General features: G+C 35.1%; 3 protein-coding genes across 16 annotated transcripts in view; 1 reads left to right on the top strand and 2 right to left on the bottom strand.

The window, feature by feature from the left end:
• The window catches only part of LOC120636036 (basement membrane-specific heparan sulfate proteoglycan core protein-like), a 223,810-nt gene extending 218,671 nt beyond the window's left edge, over positions 1–5,139 (top strand). For all 14 annotated transcript variants that reach the window (XM_039907294.1, XM_039907292.1, XM_039907288.1 and 11 more), the window contains 6 exons: positions 320–514; positions 597–694; positions 1,239–1,356; positions 2,182–2,323; positions 3,640–3,689; positions 3,983–5,139. In XM_039907294.1, the coding sequence (XP_039763228.1) occupies positions 320–514; positions 597–694; positions 1,239–1,356; positions 2,182–2,323; positions 3,640–3,643 (557 nt within the window). In that variant the 3' untranslated portion in view covers positions 3,644–3,689; positions 3,983–5,139. The remainder of the gene's footprint in view (positions 1–319; positions 515–596; positions 695–1,238; positions 1,357–2,181; positions 2,324–3,639; positions 3,690–3,982) is intronic.
• LOC120636038 lies at positions 5,128–5,914 on the bottom strand. Its single transcript, XM_039907297.1, has one exon. The coding sequence runs from the start codon at positions 5,842–5,844 to the stop codon at positions 5,257–5,259; it is 588 nt and encodes a 195-aa protein (XP_039763231.1). The 5' UTR covers positions 5,845–5,914; the 3' UTR covers positions 5,128–5,256.
• A 1,027-nt stretch (positions 5,915–6,941) lies between these two features.
• On the bottom strand, positions 6,942–8,906 carry LOC120636620 (tubulin polymerization-promoting protein homolog). The gene is made up of 2 exons (XM_039908180.1): positions 8,722–8,906; positions 6,942–7,201 (listed from the first exon to the last, which is right to left on the bottom strand). Exons 1-2 carry the CDS (start codon positions 8,904–8,906, stop codon positions 7,012–7,014), a joined length of 375 nt encoding a protein of 124 aa, XP_039764114.1. The 3' UTR covers positions 6,942–7,011.
• Between the last annotated feature and the right edge of the window lie 7,607 nt (positions 8,907–16,513).

The raw sequence follows: 16,513 nt of genomic DNA, 5'->3' as shown, positions 1-16,513 counted from the left end.
AGGAAAAGGAATAAAAGATGACCAAAAATTATGCAAACACTCTAGCATGTATATTAATCAGTTGTTGACTGTACAACACCTAATTACAGAATGAAGAACGCATCAAAAGCTATTTATGCTTATTCCCTCTAGATTATATACGGACTCTGACCTAACTAATGGTTACACCCACTAAGAGTTTTGACAAAACCTTCGGGACGTAAATGAGTAGAGACTAGATTTACACCAATCGGATATTTAGGCCGGCTATCGCAGTTTTTAGCGAATTAAGCCTAAATATTCAGTGTACAGCAAGATTAAATATAAAAATATTTTGCAGCATTTGAACTACTACAAAGCGTTTCATTCGACGGCAACGGATTCCTTGCCCTGCCCCCTGATTACTTGCAGTACACCACGCTAAACCAAGAACCCGCACTGGTAGCCCTTGCGTTCAACACGAAATATGATGGTGTGCTTTTGTACCAGCATGAAGAGAAGTTGAGGTACGGCGGTGACTTCATCCTGTTGCGAGGTATGTCCTTTTCAGATACATAATTTACATTATTACCATCGTACGAATTAAGAATAACGTATAATGTATTTTTATTTTTTAGTGAATGACAGCGTAGTTGTCGTAGATTGGGATTTGGGTGGCGGAAGGAACAGTCTATCAATACCAGAAATCCTCGTTACCGATGAAGAACGTCACGAAGTGAGTAAAATAATTACGAAAACGTACTTGTTAACGAAAGTTGAATAATTTAACGGCTCAGGTCAAGTTAAATTTTATTAATAATTCTAAATTAGTTCCAAATTAGAATTGACCAACTTACCATACATCCAGATTGAAACTTTACCTTTAACTTCGTTTTAAAGTATGCAATCAAGTAACTGCGCTCTTTTTGTTTAGTAATAATCAACTAAACATTTTCACGGCCCACTAAAAGGCACGGGTCTCCTCTCACAATGCGAAGGGTTACCGACGTGGACCATTAATCTGGCCAAGTGCGGATTCTCGGACTGCACACATCTTTGTGAACATTATGGGAAACTCTCTCTCTCTCTCTCTGGCATGCAGGTTTTACTTGCGATGTTTTCCTTCATTAATAAATCAAATGATATTTAATTGCTTTAATTAAAAACGCGCATAACTCCAAAAAATTGCGGTTCCGGGGATCGCTCTCGGTGACTCGGTGGCAACAATGGCTTGATCGATGTTTTACATAAATTTTAATATTTCTGTGTTTGTTTTACAGATCTATCTTCAACTGTATAAGGATGGAGCGGTGGAGCTCACAGTGGACAAAAACCCACGAATGGCACTAAGCAATGGAATTTCTAACGTTATGAACGCTGACTCGAAAATCTATTTAGGTACGTTCACGTCCATAATTTTACACAATGACTTCTAATATTAAATAACTAGCGGATAGACATCGTCCTGCAGCGTCAAATATAACATATACTTATAGATTCACAAAATTTCGTAACATACCATCAGCGTCACCAACCGAGTCAACGGGTTTAAAGGTATTTCTTGATGCTAAATCGAGATGGAACAAAAAAATCTGGATACCCTAATCGTATACTTTAAGTCGAGCCGTTTCTGAGGAGTGCGATCGCAAACACACGCAAGCAAGAGATTTTATTTATGAGATTTTATAATACCTTCGAGACCGAGACATCGATGGCAAACAAGAGGCAGATTTTTTACAGTATCGAGCTAGTACGAAGAATATAAGCACCTCGCAGCATTCTATGACTATTTAATTTTTTATCTATGTCTCTTTATTTAATTATAGAGTGGATGTCCATTTACCAAAACTGGTCAGGTCTGGTAGGAGGCTCCGGCCGTGGCTAGTTACCAACATACCGACAAAGAAGTGCCGCTAAGCGATTTAACGTTCCGGTGTTTTGTCGTGTATAAACGTTAAAATAACTGCCATAATCCTTAACAGGTTAGCCCGCTACCATCTTAGACTGCATCATCACTAACCGACAGGCGAGATTGCAGTCAAGGCCTAACTTTATGAGTAATAAAAAAAAAACTAAGACCACACACAAAGTTAGAACAGGCATTTATTTTCTTTCCCTCAATTGATACCCAAGGATACCCAATCGTAATACTCAATCTTAAAAGGGAAACAAAACAAAAAGAGTTATTTAAATAGATGCCTCATGTTTACCATATATTTTTAGGTGGAATCCCAGACCATTTGAATACTGAAAACTACTATCCAGGCTTCAGAGGTTGTATAGAGCAAGTTGAATTCAGCGCCGGTCGTAGCCTCAATCTCGTTGACGTCGCCGTCGGTGGTAAAAACGTAGAAAGATGCAAAAAGTAAGTACTTACCAATTATTACTAAAGTGCCAGTAATTTGGAGGAACATTAGATGTTACAATATTTAATGAAGACATGTAAATATTGTGACAAACTATGTTAATTATTAGAAATATTTATTTTAGTTAAGGTATCAAATATAATGAAACTGTTGATCATGAATTACATTAGTGAACCGTTACGAAACTCATGCATTCATTTAATTATCAACTTATACTAATATCAAAATACTAACAACGGATCGACCTAGAAAATCATTTAATATTTCATGTTACTAACAAAACTTACCTGTTTATTCCATGCTGCTTGGATTCTTCAGCTCCATGTTTCCTGACGTATATCCATTCTTCGAAGAGTTCGAAGTTTTTGAGTCACCTCCACCTAGATATCACTTTAATTCCAACAACAGGCTTGCTCTCTCACATGGTCCGTTAGTCGCCCTATTGCCGTCCTTGATAAGCTTTATGTATTTACTTAGAGGATGTATCTTTTCACATTTCCACTGCTAATTTGGAAGTGGTACGTAATTAGTGATTAAGTAATTTAATATAAGCATACAGGGTGAAATATTTCAGCTCCGTTTTTATAATAGGATCTATAATATTTTTTGGTATGTTCTTCTGAAGACAGTCAATTATAACAATACGGTTGTACACAAATCTCGAAAACTATAGCTACTGAGACCGTTCCTTTTTAAAGACCTGGGTTTTTAAAAAGTATCGCACTTTTGGGCCTACCAATTTTGTTTCATATAAATAAATAGCTCACCCTGTATGTTTATGGGTTAATCATATAACTGTTGTAGTTTTTGTTCAATTAATTCTCAATTCAAATGGTTAAATTAAAATGAATGCTGTTAAAATCAATTTCTAAATATCATTTGTGTGTGTATTGTTTTTTTTTACTCATTTTCTTAATGCATATAGGTAATTTGAATTAAAATATTTTGCATGCGTTGAATATCTGTCTCAACGTTATTAATCGAAGAAAATTAACTATCAAAATGGTGGTTATAAGTTAATTCATATTCATATTTTAAACTAGATGAACCGTTGCACATCGTAATACCTAAAATCGCCATAAATTTAAGAAAATAATATCAAGTGCAATTGCCGTATCAAAGATTTTTTAATTTCCAAGCTTAATTACCCTTGGTTCCCAACGGTAGCCAGCGATGGTTGCCACTAAAAAGGTCCTCTCTCCTAACTGTAAATAACAATTATAGTACTAATTAAATTAAAAAGTATGGTTATTTTGACTATCGCATATCTATCATTGTAAAGAAAATATTTGTAATACTATTTGTTTTTATTTAGGTAGATGACCCCCTCAATCAACAACGAGCCATCTCAGTACATGACTCCAGGTTAGTATTGTTCTGCTAGGCAAACATTTTAACGTAACTAATATGTGAATATACGATATTACACTACACCATAAAACGTAGAAAAGAACGGCAGAAAAGATAGAGTTTCATTATCTAATTCCTGAGATTTTAACCTTTAGCAGATTTAAGCCAATTTTCTATACTCAATCTATCCGTAATCGATAAAAGATTACAGTTTGAATAAGGAAAGCGGTGGTTGATAATACAAATTACTAAATTTCTAACAAGCATATGTCAAGCCCATTTAAAAATATGTACAATTATTTTTTCAGATGACAACCTTCTTAGTCCAGTTAACTACGATGTCCAATATATGAAGGAACATGCTGTAATCTCTCTACGTTCGTTTAAAGTTCCAAGCAAAATGTCAATTGATAAAAATATTAGTATTTAAGTAGCAAATGCATTTGTTTGATTCAGTATCATTTGTTGTTGTTTCACTTTCACGGTTTAAACTTTAGTAGAGATTTTATTATGATGTCGTAATTATCGGATCGTCGTAATTAGTATTAAGGTAAATTCACCATTCAGGACAATACTTCTAGCTTAGATAAGACTACTTAGATAACTGGAAATGATTGGGACGAGAAACTTCAACGAGTTTGTGATAATAATATTTATGTCTCAAGCATACCAGATGAAGCTCTTCTCTTTGGAGCGATATAATATTATATTATGGTGCCATAAAATTTTTATGTAATGTAATTGTTGTAGTTAGGAATCTATTTACCATGTATTTTTTTCTCCGCTTATTATGCTTTCATTTCTACCAAACAGTTACAGATATAATATTATATTATCTAATAAACATTAGGTGTATTTCCAAATTGATTCATTTTATTATTGATTAAGATTTAATTAAGTGACCGTTTTGCTATTTTCTATGACATCATGTGCCAAATCTGGTTTGACCTCAATTTAATTTCTGCCACTGCCATTTTTTTTGCTTTTTTTATCCTATTTCTTAAGATAAGTAAGTAGCACTCACCTAATACAGCTACGTTACTTTTAAATATTTAGATACTATGATTACTCTTTTTGTAATATTTGTATATTGTTTTAGCCAAATCAACTGCGGTCGCATTTAACTTAAATATATCCCCAGTTATTTGTTTATCTTTTTTTACAGTTTTTATATAATATTACAAAACATTACTTGCATGTAATGTGTTTACTGGATTTAGCTTAGCTAAGACTTCAGGGGCACAATATGCAACTTTTATGAGTGGCTATTGCATAATTACTATTAAAATAGATACTTTTACTTTATAATAAATAAAATAAAATAAAGGAGTATATTAAATAACATTTTAAAAACTTATATTATGAATGTGTGTAAAAGTTATCATATTTCACTTTTATTCAATGTTTACTTGCGTACTGCAGCCTAGTGAGCAAATAACAATAAAATGAAAAGTATCAACAATAACTGTTTTGTTTTATTTAAAACTCCAAATGACTTACGACCTTATATTATTGTTTCTACTTCATAGCTTTGTAAGGTCTACAAAGATACAGTGTATTTTTTTATTTTAGTATAATGTGTTTATTTATAGGGCACGTGAATTTTTTGTAACAGCCGGTCTCGAAGGCCTTTTTGGTTGCAATCATCCAACCAATTGACACATTTCTTTTCAACATTATAGTAAATATCGTTTGGTACAACAGTCACAAAGGGATCCGATGAGTCTGATCTTATTACTAAAAAGTCGTTTCTGCCCTTTTTTTGCACGTACGGCTTGTCTAGTATAGCTGAGGACTTTTTAGCCAAGGCGTTTATGAGTTCGTCTTCTACCAAAGCTGCTAATTCATCTTTCGCATCCATTGCAGGAGCTTCTTCATTATATCCTGCAGCTTCTTGTCGTAACCAATTCTTAAATTGTTCAACATTTACAGTATTCGACAGGGATTTATAAAAATATCGAATATTATCGTTGGACCTATCATGCTTTCTACCATTGAATGGTATATTCTCCTCAGATCGAGTTATTGCTCCAAATATTTTCCGAATGTATTCCCGTTCTAAGTCTCTTTCACCTGAATCTTGAATGTAAGTTCTTTTACAGAGTACTAAAGAACTACAGAGTATTAGTTGTACAACCATTAATATTTCTGTCAGATGAATACGACACATGGTTCTTTAAAGATTGAGACAGATGTTAGCCCTTAATCTTTTTATCACTTTGTATGTAGAGTGCCTGTAGCCTTAGTACAAGTTTTTCACTCTCGCAATCGAGCAGTCGTTTTCGCATTTCAAACTCTGTATCGCTAAAGAAAAATGGGCCTAATGTCACTCGTTTTATAGTCCCAAATCCTGTACTTCTGTTAAAAGCCCGACCTAAAGAAATGTAGGTATGAATGAGCTTTAATGCAATGCAGATACGATAGATACACTTTACTCTGATGTTCAAGTACTTCAGTACTCGAAAACGACTCTTCGATTGCGAGCGAGCAGATCTTGTGCTAAGGCTGCTGTTCTCAAGTATGTACACGTAATAATAAAGTGCAATCGCGTGTGAAATTATAAGTGGCAAGAATTTCTCATTTCAAAAACTAACTACGCGTAAAATTCATTCGAGTTAATACAAAAAGTAAGTTAATTTGAAAAGAAAGTTATTGACTAATTTTAGAAAATTTGTTAACTCTTATGTTGTGACCCATATAACATTAGGTAGGTGAGATGATGATGATGATGCGTCGGCGTGTTGGATGAACCATTTGAAACTGTATAAGTAGAACTAAAATTCTAGTTAGTACCCGTACCTACACGAAAAGGTTTTGATGTTTTTTTTCTCGCTCTTAATAATGTTAATAATGGCAATACTCTTATCACATTTCAATTGTGGTATGTTACAAAACCCTAAACAAGCTTGATTGACACAATTGCCGTTATGTTGAATTAATTAAATTATTAAATAAATAAATCAGGTATAGTCATCCGAGGCAGTTTAAAAGAAATGCAGATTGGTAGACTTCAAATGGTTTTAAGAACGTTAATAGGGATATTATGGGAATTTCTGAAGTATTTCAATAGAATGATACCTACATTCTATTTTTTTTTTAGTTATTTATTTATTTATTAACTCATTACACATAATATACATCACAGGTCTTAATTTAAAGGTGTAAGCATAAACTCAAAAAAATTTTTGTACACCCAGCCGTTGACAAATTTCTATTGAAATACTTCAGAAATTTCCACAAATTAGGGGGTATTAAAACAAAAATGTCTTAGTTCAGTCACGAATGTTTTAATAAACTAAGCTGGGAAGTTCTAACGGCGTAAGACAAAGTTTGAAATTTAAAAAAGCATCTTCTCTTTTGGTTTGTAAGTTAAGAAAAAGTCTCTGAACTGAGGCACTACCACAGGAGTCTGGCCTGGCAATCCGCAGTTGGTAAGAGTCTCGCGAACTTTTTCTTCGTCCAGTTCTTTCATTTCACATACATCTGTTAGGAATTCATTCCACTCGTCCCAGTCAAGTTCTGTTTTACTGGGGATAAAATTAAAATTTTAATCGAATTTATTCTTAAAATATGGCTGAAAAACATACAGAACGTTTGGTTTTTGTTTGAAGAGTTCCATCATATCATTCATAGATATTCACCATATGTCGGTTCATCTAAGGAACTTAGTACCAACTGAGTACCAGACTTGAAGGAAAATTATATCGAAGAGATGCCATTTAATAATAAGGCTTTAATATATAGACCGACGCTTGAATGTCAATCACACGTGATCGTAGGTAAGGATGGTTGGCGCGCTTAGATGAATGCCTTTCCATTTATTGTTTGAAGGAACCCATATTATAGGTATGAACCCATATTATAGGTATGAAGGGCATTTCAAATATTTGCGGTGTGTATATATGTAATATTTTCGGAATCAAATATCTCTGTTTAATCTATATAGGATATCATCTAAGTAGGTATGTAACGGGTGTTACTCGTAGTTCGATGTTCGTAGCTGTCAGGCGACTCTGCGACGGTATACCAAACGTTGAAGTCTACTGACCAGCAGGAAAAGATTCGCTGCCCCAAAAATTAATGGAATTAAATAATATTATCCACAGTTTTAATATAAAGCAAGGCAGGCATATTGGCAGGCATAAAGAAAGAAACTAAAACATTTATCCAATAGATATTAGACATTTAGTGGACGAAGCGTTTTTGCGTGGCAATGTTACAACATGATTATTATGCTTTAGCTCTATCCCATAGGAACTAAGCCTCTTTCTGGGATAAAAATTACATTCACTCTAACTTCTGCTTGCGCCGCCTTTGCAGCCTGCTGTCCAGGACCATGGCCCTTTTAGCCCTTGGTTAAAATACACCATGCTACTGACTATTGCCTCCTAATCGCTGAGATTCCTAGCAACACGATCTACTGAAACAAAACCAAGAAGCTGTTACTTGGCAGAGTCGTATACTTAGTAACTGGCCACAGTATTCCATACACGATTTTACTTGGGCTTGGTACAGAGTAAAAAGCTCAGGTTGGACTAGGTATCCTACCCACCTAATACCGTCTCCATGCGTGTTTCACTCGAGAAGAACATGAAGGATAAGATGCTAACAATACCTCATCTCATCTCAGACTGCCGCATTATATCACCATACCAGGTCTGTAGCCTTAGTACAAGACGTGCTAGCTCGCAATCGATTCGAATATTAAACTCTGGTATCGTCATAGTAAATAGACCTAATGTCACACGTTTAAGAGGACCAATCTTGTACTTTTATTTTTCAAGTAAGCACAATAAGAAGAATTTAACTACGTTGTTCAAGTATTTCCCTACTCGAAAACGACTACTCGATTGCGAGCGATCAAAACTTAGCTAAGGCGGGATCCCGGCGGGACGAGAGTGCAGAGGCAACCGACATAACCACACAGTGATTAGAAGTGCCTACGTATAAGGGTTTTAATTATAAAATAAAAGATACAAGGAATGAATCGTTTAAAAGCCGCTTTGCGTTGTAAACCAACTGACTTTTGATAGTTCCTGTAACTTACCTGAATTTATTGAATGCGATGCCGGTATCGGTCATTGTTAATTTTCTGTCTTCCAACAGTTTGCTTTGTCTGAACCAAAAGTCTGAGAAATACAGAGTGATCGTTGTTCCGTCTCTCTTTTTATCCATCATCTTGGCAAATTCAAAAAATTGGCCATCTAGTGTCGCCGGCTCTTCCTCTCCCATTTTATTTGTTCAACTATAAGGGAATCCGATTTCTTAAACTAGGTATTAAAGTATCACATGTTATAGGTATATCTTATAATGTGTGGTGACGGCAGATCAGACAACTGATGTTGCAACTTGTTGAATCCAAATCTTTACTATCCTCGCTCAACAATCGACGCCGGTTTTGAGCTAATACAAAATATTTGGAAACTGGAAGAAGTACCGTGGCCTGCTGGGCGTTTTCTGTGATTAGTTTAAGGCGTTTGATTGATCAACATAAAACGAAAGAAGAAAAGTACACCGCTACAGAATTCAGGGTGTACCTCTAGATTTAACGATTTACTGTTTGCGCGATAGAGTTCAGAAGGTGGACGTGATTGGCTCTGATGTGGAAATAGGGGTAGGTAACACGAAGGTCTATATTAGAACAATTTTTGTTCCTCTTACCTCGCTTAAGACAATCCCGGGACCGTTTTGTTTACTTACTTATGAAATATTAATAACGTTTTAAAATTAATAGACGTTAATTATCTTTTGACGATTTAAACAACTCTGTCGCTTAAGTGACAACCAACCAAGTGCATAAAATTAACATTTATAACTTAAACCGATTGAGCTCCAAAATTTACGGTACCGGGCCGATTGTTTCCATTGGCTCCCATATGTCCACCTAATTAGGCGCGGAACAACGCTGCGTTTAACTGTGCCCTGTCGCCATGCCAGCACCTTGAGTTGGAACCCCAACGGTCTCGGTTCTCCGAATTATGTGCCCCGCCCCTTGCCACTTCAACATTGCGACTCGCTGAGCGACGAAGGTATCTCTATTTCTTCTACGGATCTCCTAATTTCGGATCTGACCACTTAGAGATACTCCCAACATAGCTCTCTGCATCGCCCGTTGTATGCCTTTGAGCCAAAATTTAAATTACCAACTGTTAAACAAGTGAGAACCACTGTATCTAAGTACTACTTAATAATGAGGAGCTTATCCCTGGTGGATACGACAGTTTTCGTAGGTATAGCGTTAGTCGCTAAACTTCAATAATTTATCGAATAGGCTTAGTTCTGCTGCCTATGCGGTAAAGAAGAATCGCCAAATGACAGATATAAAAACTGCTAGACTATTTTAGTTATGCGTTATTAAAATGGGTGCGAGGGTAATTGAGATATACATTTTAATATGTTAAAATAAGTCTATAATAGCCTAAGTATGTTCATAAAAATATTTCTATATTTAAGAAAAAATGTGTTGCAGTCAATTTTTTTCTTAAATATAGTTATATAATTTGAAGCAAAAATAAGCCGTTTGACACCTAGGAAATGTCCCTTGAACAGTTCAAAGTTTGTAGAAAAGCTTATAGAAAAGTCCTATTATAGTATAGTCCTATTATAGATAAGAGGCATCTCCATGATTTCAATGCAACCGTTGAATTACCCATTTATCTTAGAATTGTATGCAATTTCCTTTGAACGAAGTATGAATTTTATGTATCCTAATATATTGCACTGTAAGTTTAGTCTTACTTCTAATGTTTAAATTATTGCAGTCACATTTTTTCTTAAATTTAGAAATGTTTTTATGAACATACATTAAATTTTTAAATATGTAGGTACTGACTATACACTGTCATTATTTTAAGTCATATGAAGGATGACCAAAATGATGAAAAAGAAAACCTGGCTATGTTTGATACCCTCGTAGTTTGATGCAACGTACGCCTAAAATGCGCCATCTATAGGCCTACTTGAAGAAAGAAATATTTGACTTTGACTTTTGTCTTAGGTCCAGATTTTAACTACCGATACTTTAGAAAAATTATATCGCGTTCTTGTAGATATATAACGGAATAACGATTATTTGCGTGCACTATGCAAATTCTTCCCCTTTCAGCTACCCATTTCTTTCCAGGGTGCCTTCCTTCCCTTCTTGACTTAATAATCGTGTCTTCTCCAGATCTTGTTTCCAAGCATGGTCAGTGTTCTGCCGAAGCCTTCTCTTACCACGATTTAATTTTTCTGTCGTATAAGCTGCGCCTTCCAAAAAATAAACCTAAAATTCTCATGCGACGTAATTTTGGTGGAATGGATGTAGACCGGTTGTGTGATGACGCCCGCAAAATTGATTGGTCAGCCGTTGGATCTGCATCCTGTATTAATCTCAAAGTGGATATTTTCTGCTCCTTGCTCACTCAGCTTTACAACGTGCATGCGCCTATCAAAGCAGTTAAAATTAAACACTTACCTGCTCCTTGGCTGACTGATGAGTTGAAGAATAGAATTTTAAAGAAAAATATAGCGATGTCAAAATTTAAAATTAACAATTCAGATGAAAATCGTAGAAAATAACGAGGTCAGGAATCGCTGCAATACATTATGTAGAGATGCACAACGACGACACATTCATACATCAGTCGAAAACGGCGACTCATCCAAAGTTTGGAAGTTTCTTGAAACTGTTGGAGTTGGTAAATCATCCGTAAATTCTATTCCTCCTAGTGTTGATATTGAGCTTTTGAATCAATATTTCTCTACCCCTTCTAACTCTTTTGGTAGTTCAGATAAATTGCATACTCTTCATGCTCTCTCTGCAATTCCAACTCCTAATTATCCTCCGTTTGAGTTTAGTCAGTTTACTGTTTGTGATGTTAAGAAGAACATTTTGTCCATTGCGTCCAATTCTGTCGGTTGTGACGATATTAGCTGTAATATGCTTATTCCTCTCTTGGATGTTATCACTCCTGTCATCACTCACATCTTAAATGAATGTACCTCTACTAGTAAATTTCCCGACGCTTGGAAGAGCGCACATGTCATTCCTCTTCCTAAACGTGCTATTCCGGCCGATTTTTCTGATTTCCGTCCAATCTCAATTTTACCCTTTTTATCAAAAGTCCTTGAAAAACTGATTTACCATCAACTGAACCTATTTCTTAACCGGCATTCTCTTTTTAATCCATTTCAATCCGGTTTTCGTCCTGGGCATAGTACGGCTACTGCTCTTATTAAAGTAACTGATGATATACGTTGGGGCATGGACAATAAACAACTCACTGTTTTAGCATTGCTGGATTTCAGTAATGCTTTTAACACGGTTGACTTTGACATTTTGTTGGGTCAGTTACGTTCTCTTAACATATCTCCATCAGTAATTGACTGGTTTCATAGTAACCTTCATGGTCGTCGGCAGCGTATTCGCGTTGAGGACACTAACTCCTCATGGTGTAATATTACTGCTGGCGTGCCTCAAGGCGGCGTGTTGTCACCATTACTTTTTTCTATTTTCATCAATTCGATAACTCATAACATATCTTCTCTCTACCATATGTATGCTGACGATGTCCAGATTTACACCCAGTCAACCTTTGAGAATCTTTCGATAGCTATTGCAGATTTAAATAGGGATTTACGTCTTATTCTACAGTGGAGTAAAGCACATGGCCTAAATGTGAACCCTAGGAAATCACAGGCAATTATTATAGGCAGCCGAAACCAAATTTCAAAGATTGACTGGGTTTCCCTTCCGCCTATTGAATTCGATGGTGTAACAATTCCTTATTGTGTTAATGTTAAAAATCTAGGTATATATCTAGATCAAACCTTAAGTTGGACACATCATCTGAAAGAGGTCAGTAGAAAAACCTTTGCAGCTTTGGGTTCTTTGCGTCGCCTTCGTTCTTTTCTTCCGATTCCTACCAAAATTATGCTCGCACAAACTCTCCTCCTTCCCATTATTGATTACGCTGACGCAAGCTTTGTTGACTTAACTGAAGACCAGTTAAATAAGCTTGAGAGACTTCAAAATACTAGCATCCGGTTCATATTTGGATTGCACAAATATGACCATATTTCCCAATTTCGGTCTCGTCTCAAGTGGTTACCAATCCGACTTCGCCGGAATTTGCATATTCTTTCTATTCTGTACTGTATCTTGTTCCATCCTTCTACTCCTGTTTATCTCAAAGAGAAATTTGTATTCACAGGGCCTCCTGAGGATGCTCGCTCTACGAGGAGGTTTATCCTGAAGGTGCCTGGTCATAAGTCCTCTTTTTTCCACAAATCCTTTACGGTTCAGGACGTTACACTTTGGAACGCCCTGCCGTTAGAGATTCGTGAGGCGCAAACGATCGGCATTTTTAAGAAACAAGTGAAGGATCACTACTTGTCTGTATCGGCCGGGCATTGATGGGAATGATCACTGTATTCTTTTTTGTTTATTTCGTTTTCTACATATTTTTGAGGGTTCTTCTTTTTTATTAATTTTTTTTTTTTTTTTTTTATTAAGTATTTATAGTAGCGTATTTGTATGTTTATATGTTTGTATATATGTATGGAATATATTTTATATTTTTGTACATATCTTTAATATGTTATGTTTAGTATATACTATGTTTTATGTTTTTTTTTTTATTATTTATTTTTTTATGTTAATTTAGTTTTAAGTCCTAATATTTAAATTTGTTTGTTGTACCACCTACTTATTTCTTATAACATTTTCTTGTATGCCTTTGGTTGCCTGGAAGAGATCGCTATTTAGCGATAAGGCCGCCAAATTGTACGTTCTACCTTATTGTGCTGTTGTATTTGTATCTCTGTAAATTTTCTCTGTGGTGTACAATAAAAGTGTATTCATTCATTCATTCATTCACTCTATAAGTATTGCTAGAGTTTCGTAGTTTCGTTCAGAGATTTACCTGTGAGCAAAATAAAATTACACCACTCGCTACGTCAACTTTAATTGCTAGATCTACTTCTGTCTCGTCGAAGCCACGGGTCGGTATCGCGGAAACAGCGAGTCGGTTTAAGGTAAATGTATTACACTGGGGTATTTTTTTCGTTCGCTGGGAGTATCACAGTAATATGCCCATAATAAACATAAGGGTTAGGTACTTGGTATTTTCAACAAACTGGCAGTTGCTATAGATACCACATCACATACTAATCGAAAGTCGAAACAAAGAAGATATAAGCACTACGGTACCGAAACACTATCCCAAAGAGCATAGAAATATATAATCTGTTTTGTCATTATAATAATAATATTATATTACCTTCAGTCAGCGAACGAATTGTACTTTAGTCCCCAGTGGGCACACATAAAAGCCATAAATGAGAACTGAATTGATTTGAATCCCGTACAATTATATCCTTGGAATCCAGCCTGAAATCCTTAAAACAATGAATATGGACTATCAGTAGTGGAATTATACTTACTCTATTTTTTATACATAGGTAATGAAATTGGAAGTTAAATATGGTAGAATAATATTGTGTTTATATTGTCTTATTATGTGCCTATTCCGTACATTACCTCCCTTTAAAGTTAAGATTATTTGTTCAAAAAATATTCAAATCAATCAGCTAATGGCATAAAGTAACACTTAAATTACTTCCTTGTGATAAATTATGTTTGCCAAAGAAAAGAAATACTGATTGGGCGAATTTCATACAAATTCAAAGTAGGTATTAGATTTTTTTTTGTGGTGATGAATTTGAGCCAGAAATGGAATAAAAATCCTTGGAAGTTAAAAAAAGAAAAACTTAAAAGTCAAAGGGCATTGCCCATTCTAGTAAAAACAGCTGATGATGTAGTCATTTTTGTACCTCAATTAATGGTGTTTTATTTATTCATTGACAACATTGAAGTCTTGGTAGGAAAAAACAGATAAGTCGGTTTCCGCATCGCGGAAATATTTACAGAATAAAATTAATTTATTAAAAAATATGCTAAATAAAAAGCAGCTGGAGCATTATATTATAGCAATATTATTGTAATGCTGCAGGCTCAAATACTATTAAATACGCATGGCACGGGCATCCCCTAGGGGGTGGGAGGGATACAGACCGAGAGACAGACAAAAATTAAAAAAAAAATACACTTCTGTATCGATTGTAGACGACCCTCTTAAATAATTTTCAAACACAGCCGCAGATGTTCTAACCAAAAATAAAATCTCACTTGCCTATATATATGTCACATATATATGCCAATCATACTAGAAGCCGGGTACGTACGCCTATGCTTGCAACCTAGAGTTCTTTTTCCAACAAGGCATGAGCAATAATATTCCGACGTAGTTAGGTGCTACTAGTAGATATTTCTTACACTTCCATTTCTCAATCTTAGACAACATAAAAACACTTCTGTAAACTATTAAAAGTAAAGTCAAGTGTATACCACGTCAACTACATTACAGAGAGAGAGTAAGGGATTAAAATAAAATAAGAGAGACACAAAGATATAAATAAAATAACATTTAGATAGTAAAAAAATGGATTTATTTATATTTCAAATACTTAGATTAGCTATCTATAACATAAAATGTTTCCAATGTGCATTCAATCTACAAAAACTACATTATTTTTTATCATTTACGACCAATAGGGGTCGCAGTATATACGATTAAATGCTTTTTTTTATTTTTTATTCCCCAAAGCACAATTTTTAATAAACCAAAATGATTTACTATTTTTGCCTTTTAAATTGGACGTAGTTTATCAGAAAGGACTCAAGCCGCGAAATTTAACAAAATCATCAATTAAAAGAGTTCAATATCTAGAATAATATCGAACGACCCAAATGGGATGAGAATCCTTTCTGCAGAACTACGTTTTTTTTAAGTATAAATAATATAACCTAATTAATAAAATCACATTAATGATAAAATAATATGAAATGCAAAAATGCATTATCTTCAGGGCACTTACTTGCTATGCCATCCAAATCGTAGCACTCGTCAAGTGCCGTCAATTATTGACGTAAAATGCAAAGTAAAGAAACCGCTATTTTTTGCTTTTTTATTTACTTTAATTAACTACCTAATATAAATAGTATCTTTATCCGTCGCTCATCCATCCGTGTGTCAAGCCTCGCTGTTACAAAATCTTTAGGTAAAGCACATTCTAGAATTACAAATCTTTAGATAAAGCACATTCTAGAATAACCTAAAAGTTACGCCGTAGCAGCCTTAAGAACAGTACGTACGTACGTACAGTCGTACTTATAAGAAAATTCCTCGTTAGAAGAGCATATACGAGAGAGAGAGAGAGAGAGACAAATAATAAAACAAGATAACTCGATCATCTACGAGTTTATTCTTGACGTTTCAACGTCGCCTGCTACCTAAGGACGACATCGTCCGTTCAGTTTAGAAGCGAAAGATCAAAAATAAATTTTAGTTGAAAGAAGCAATACTGGAAGAAGTAGTGCTCATGGAAAATAGTGAAACTGCACCGTATAGATTGTGTGTATGTCGCTGTTTTGGCAAGTTGGTAACGCGTACGTACTAAGTACGCACGTAAGTTGGTAAAGCTATAATCTTAAAGCTAACATGTACATATTCCCATACCCTTTCTGTTTTAAGGGTTCTGTATCCATACGCCGTATTACTAAGACTCAGCTGTCCGTCCGTCTGTCAGTCATGAAACGCGATGGTTAAACAGTTGGCATCTTTACAGATGACGTATCTGTGTTGCCGCTATAACAACAAATACTAAAGAGTAGAATAAAATAAATATGCCATGACATGATTTTTTTTTGCCGTTTTTATTGCCAAAAATATAGGTTGCCGTATGGGACCGTTCGAGCGTACGGTCGACTCTCACTTGGCCGTTTTTTTTATTTCACT

The sequence above is a fragment of the Pararge aegeria genome, chromosome Z (assembly GCF_905163445.1).
Source record: "Pararge aegeria chromosome Z, ilParAegt1.1, whole genome shotgun sequence".
Taxonomy (NCBI): domain Eukaryota; kingdom Metazoa; phylum Arthropoda; class Insecta; order Lepidoptera; family Nymphalidae; genus Pararge; species Pararge aegeria.
This window is presented reverse-complemented; position numbering and strand designations above follow the sequence as displayed.

Coding starts and splice junctions, on each gene's coding strand:
- LOC120636620 (XM_039908180.1), bottom strand. CDS start 8,906: ATGGGAGAGGAAGAGCCGGCGACACTAGATGGCCAATTTTTTGAATTT. Junction 7,202..8,721: donor ATCGCATTCAATAAATTCAG/GTAAGTTACAGG, acceptor TTTTATCCCCAG/TAAAACAGAACTTGACTGGG.
- LOC120636038 (XM_039907297.1), bottom strand. CDS start 5,844: ATGTGTCGTATTCATCTGACAGAAATATTAATGGTTGTACAACTAATA.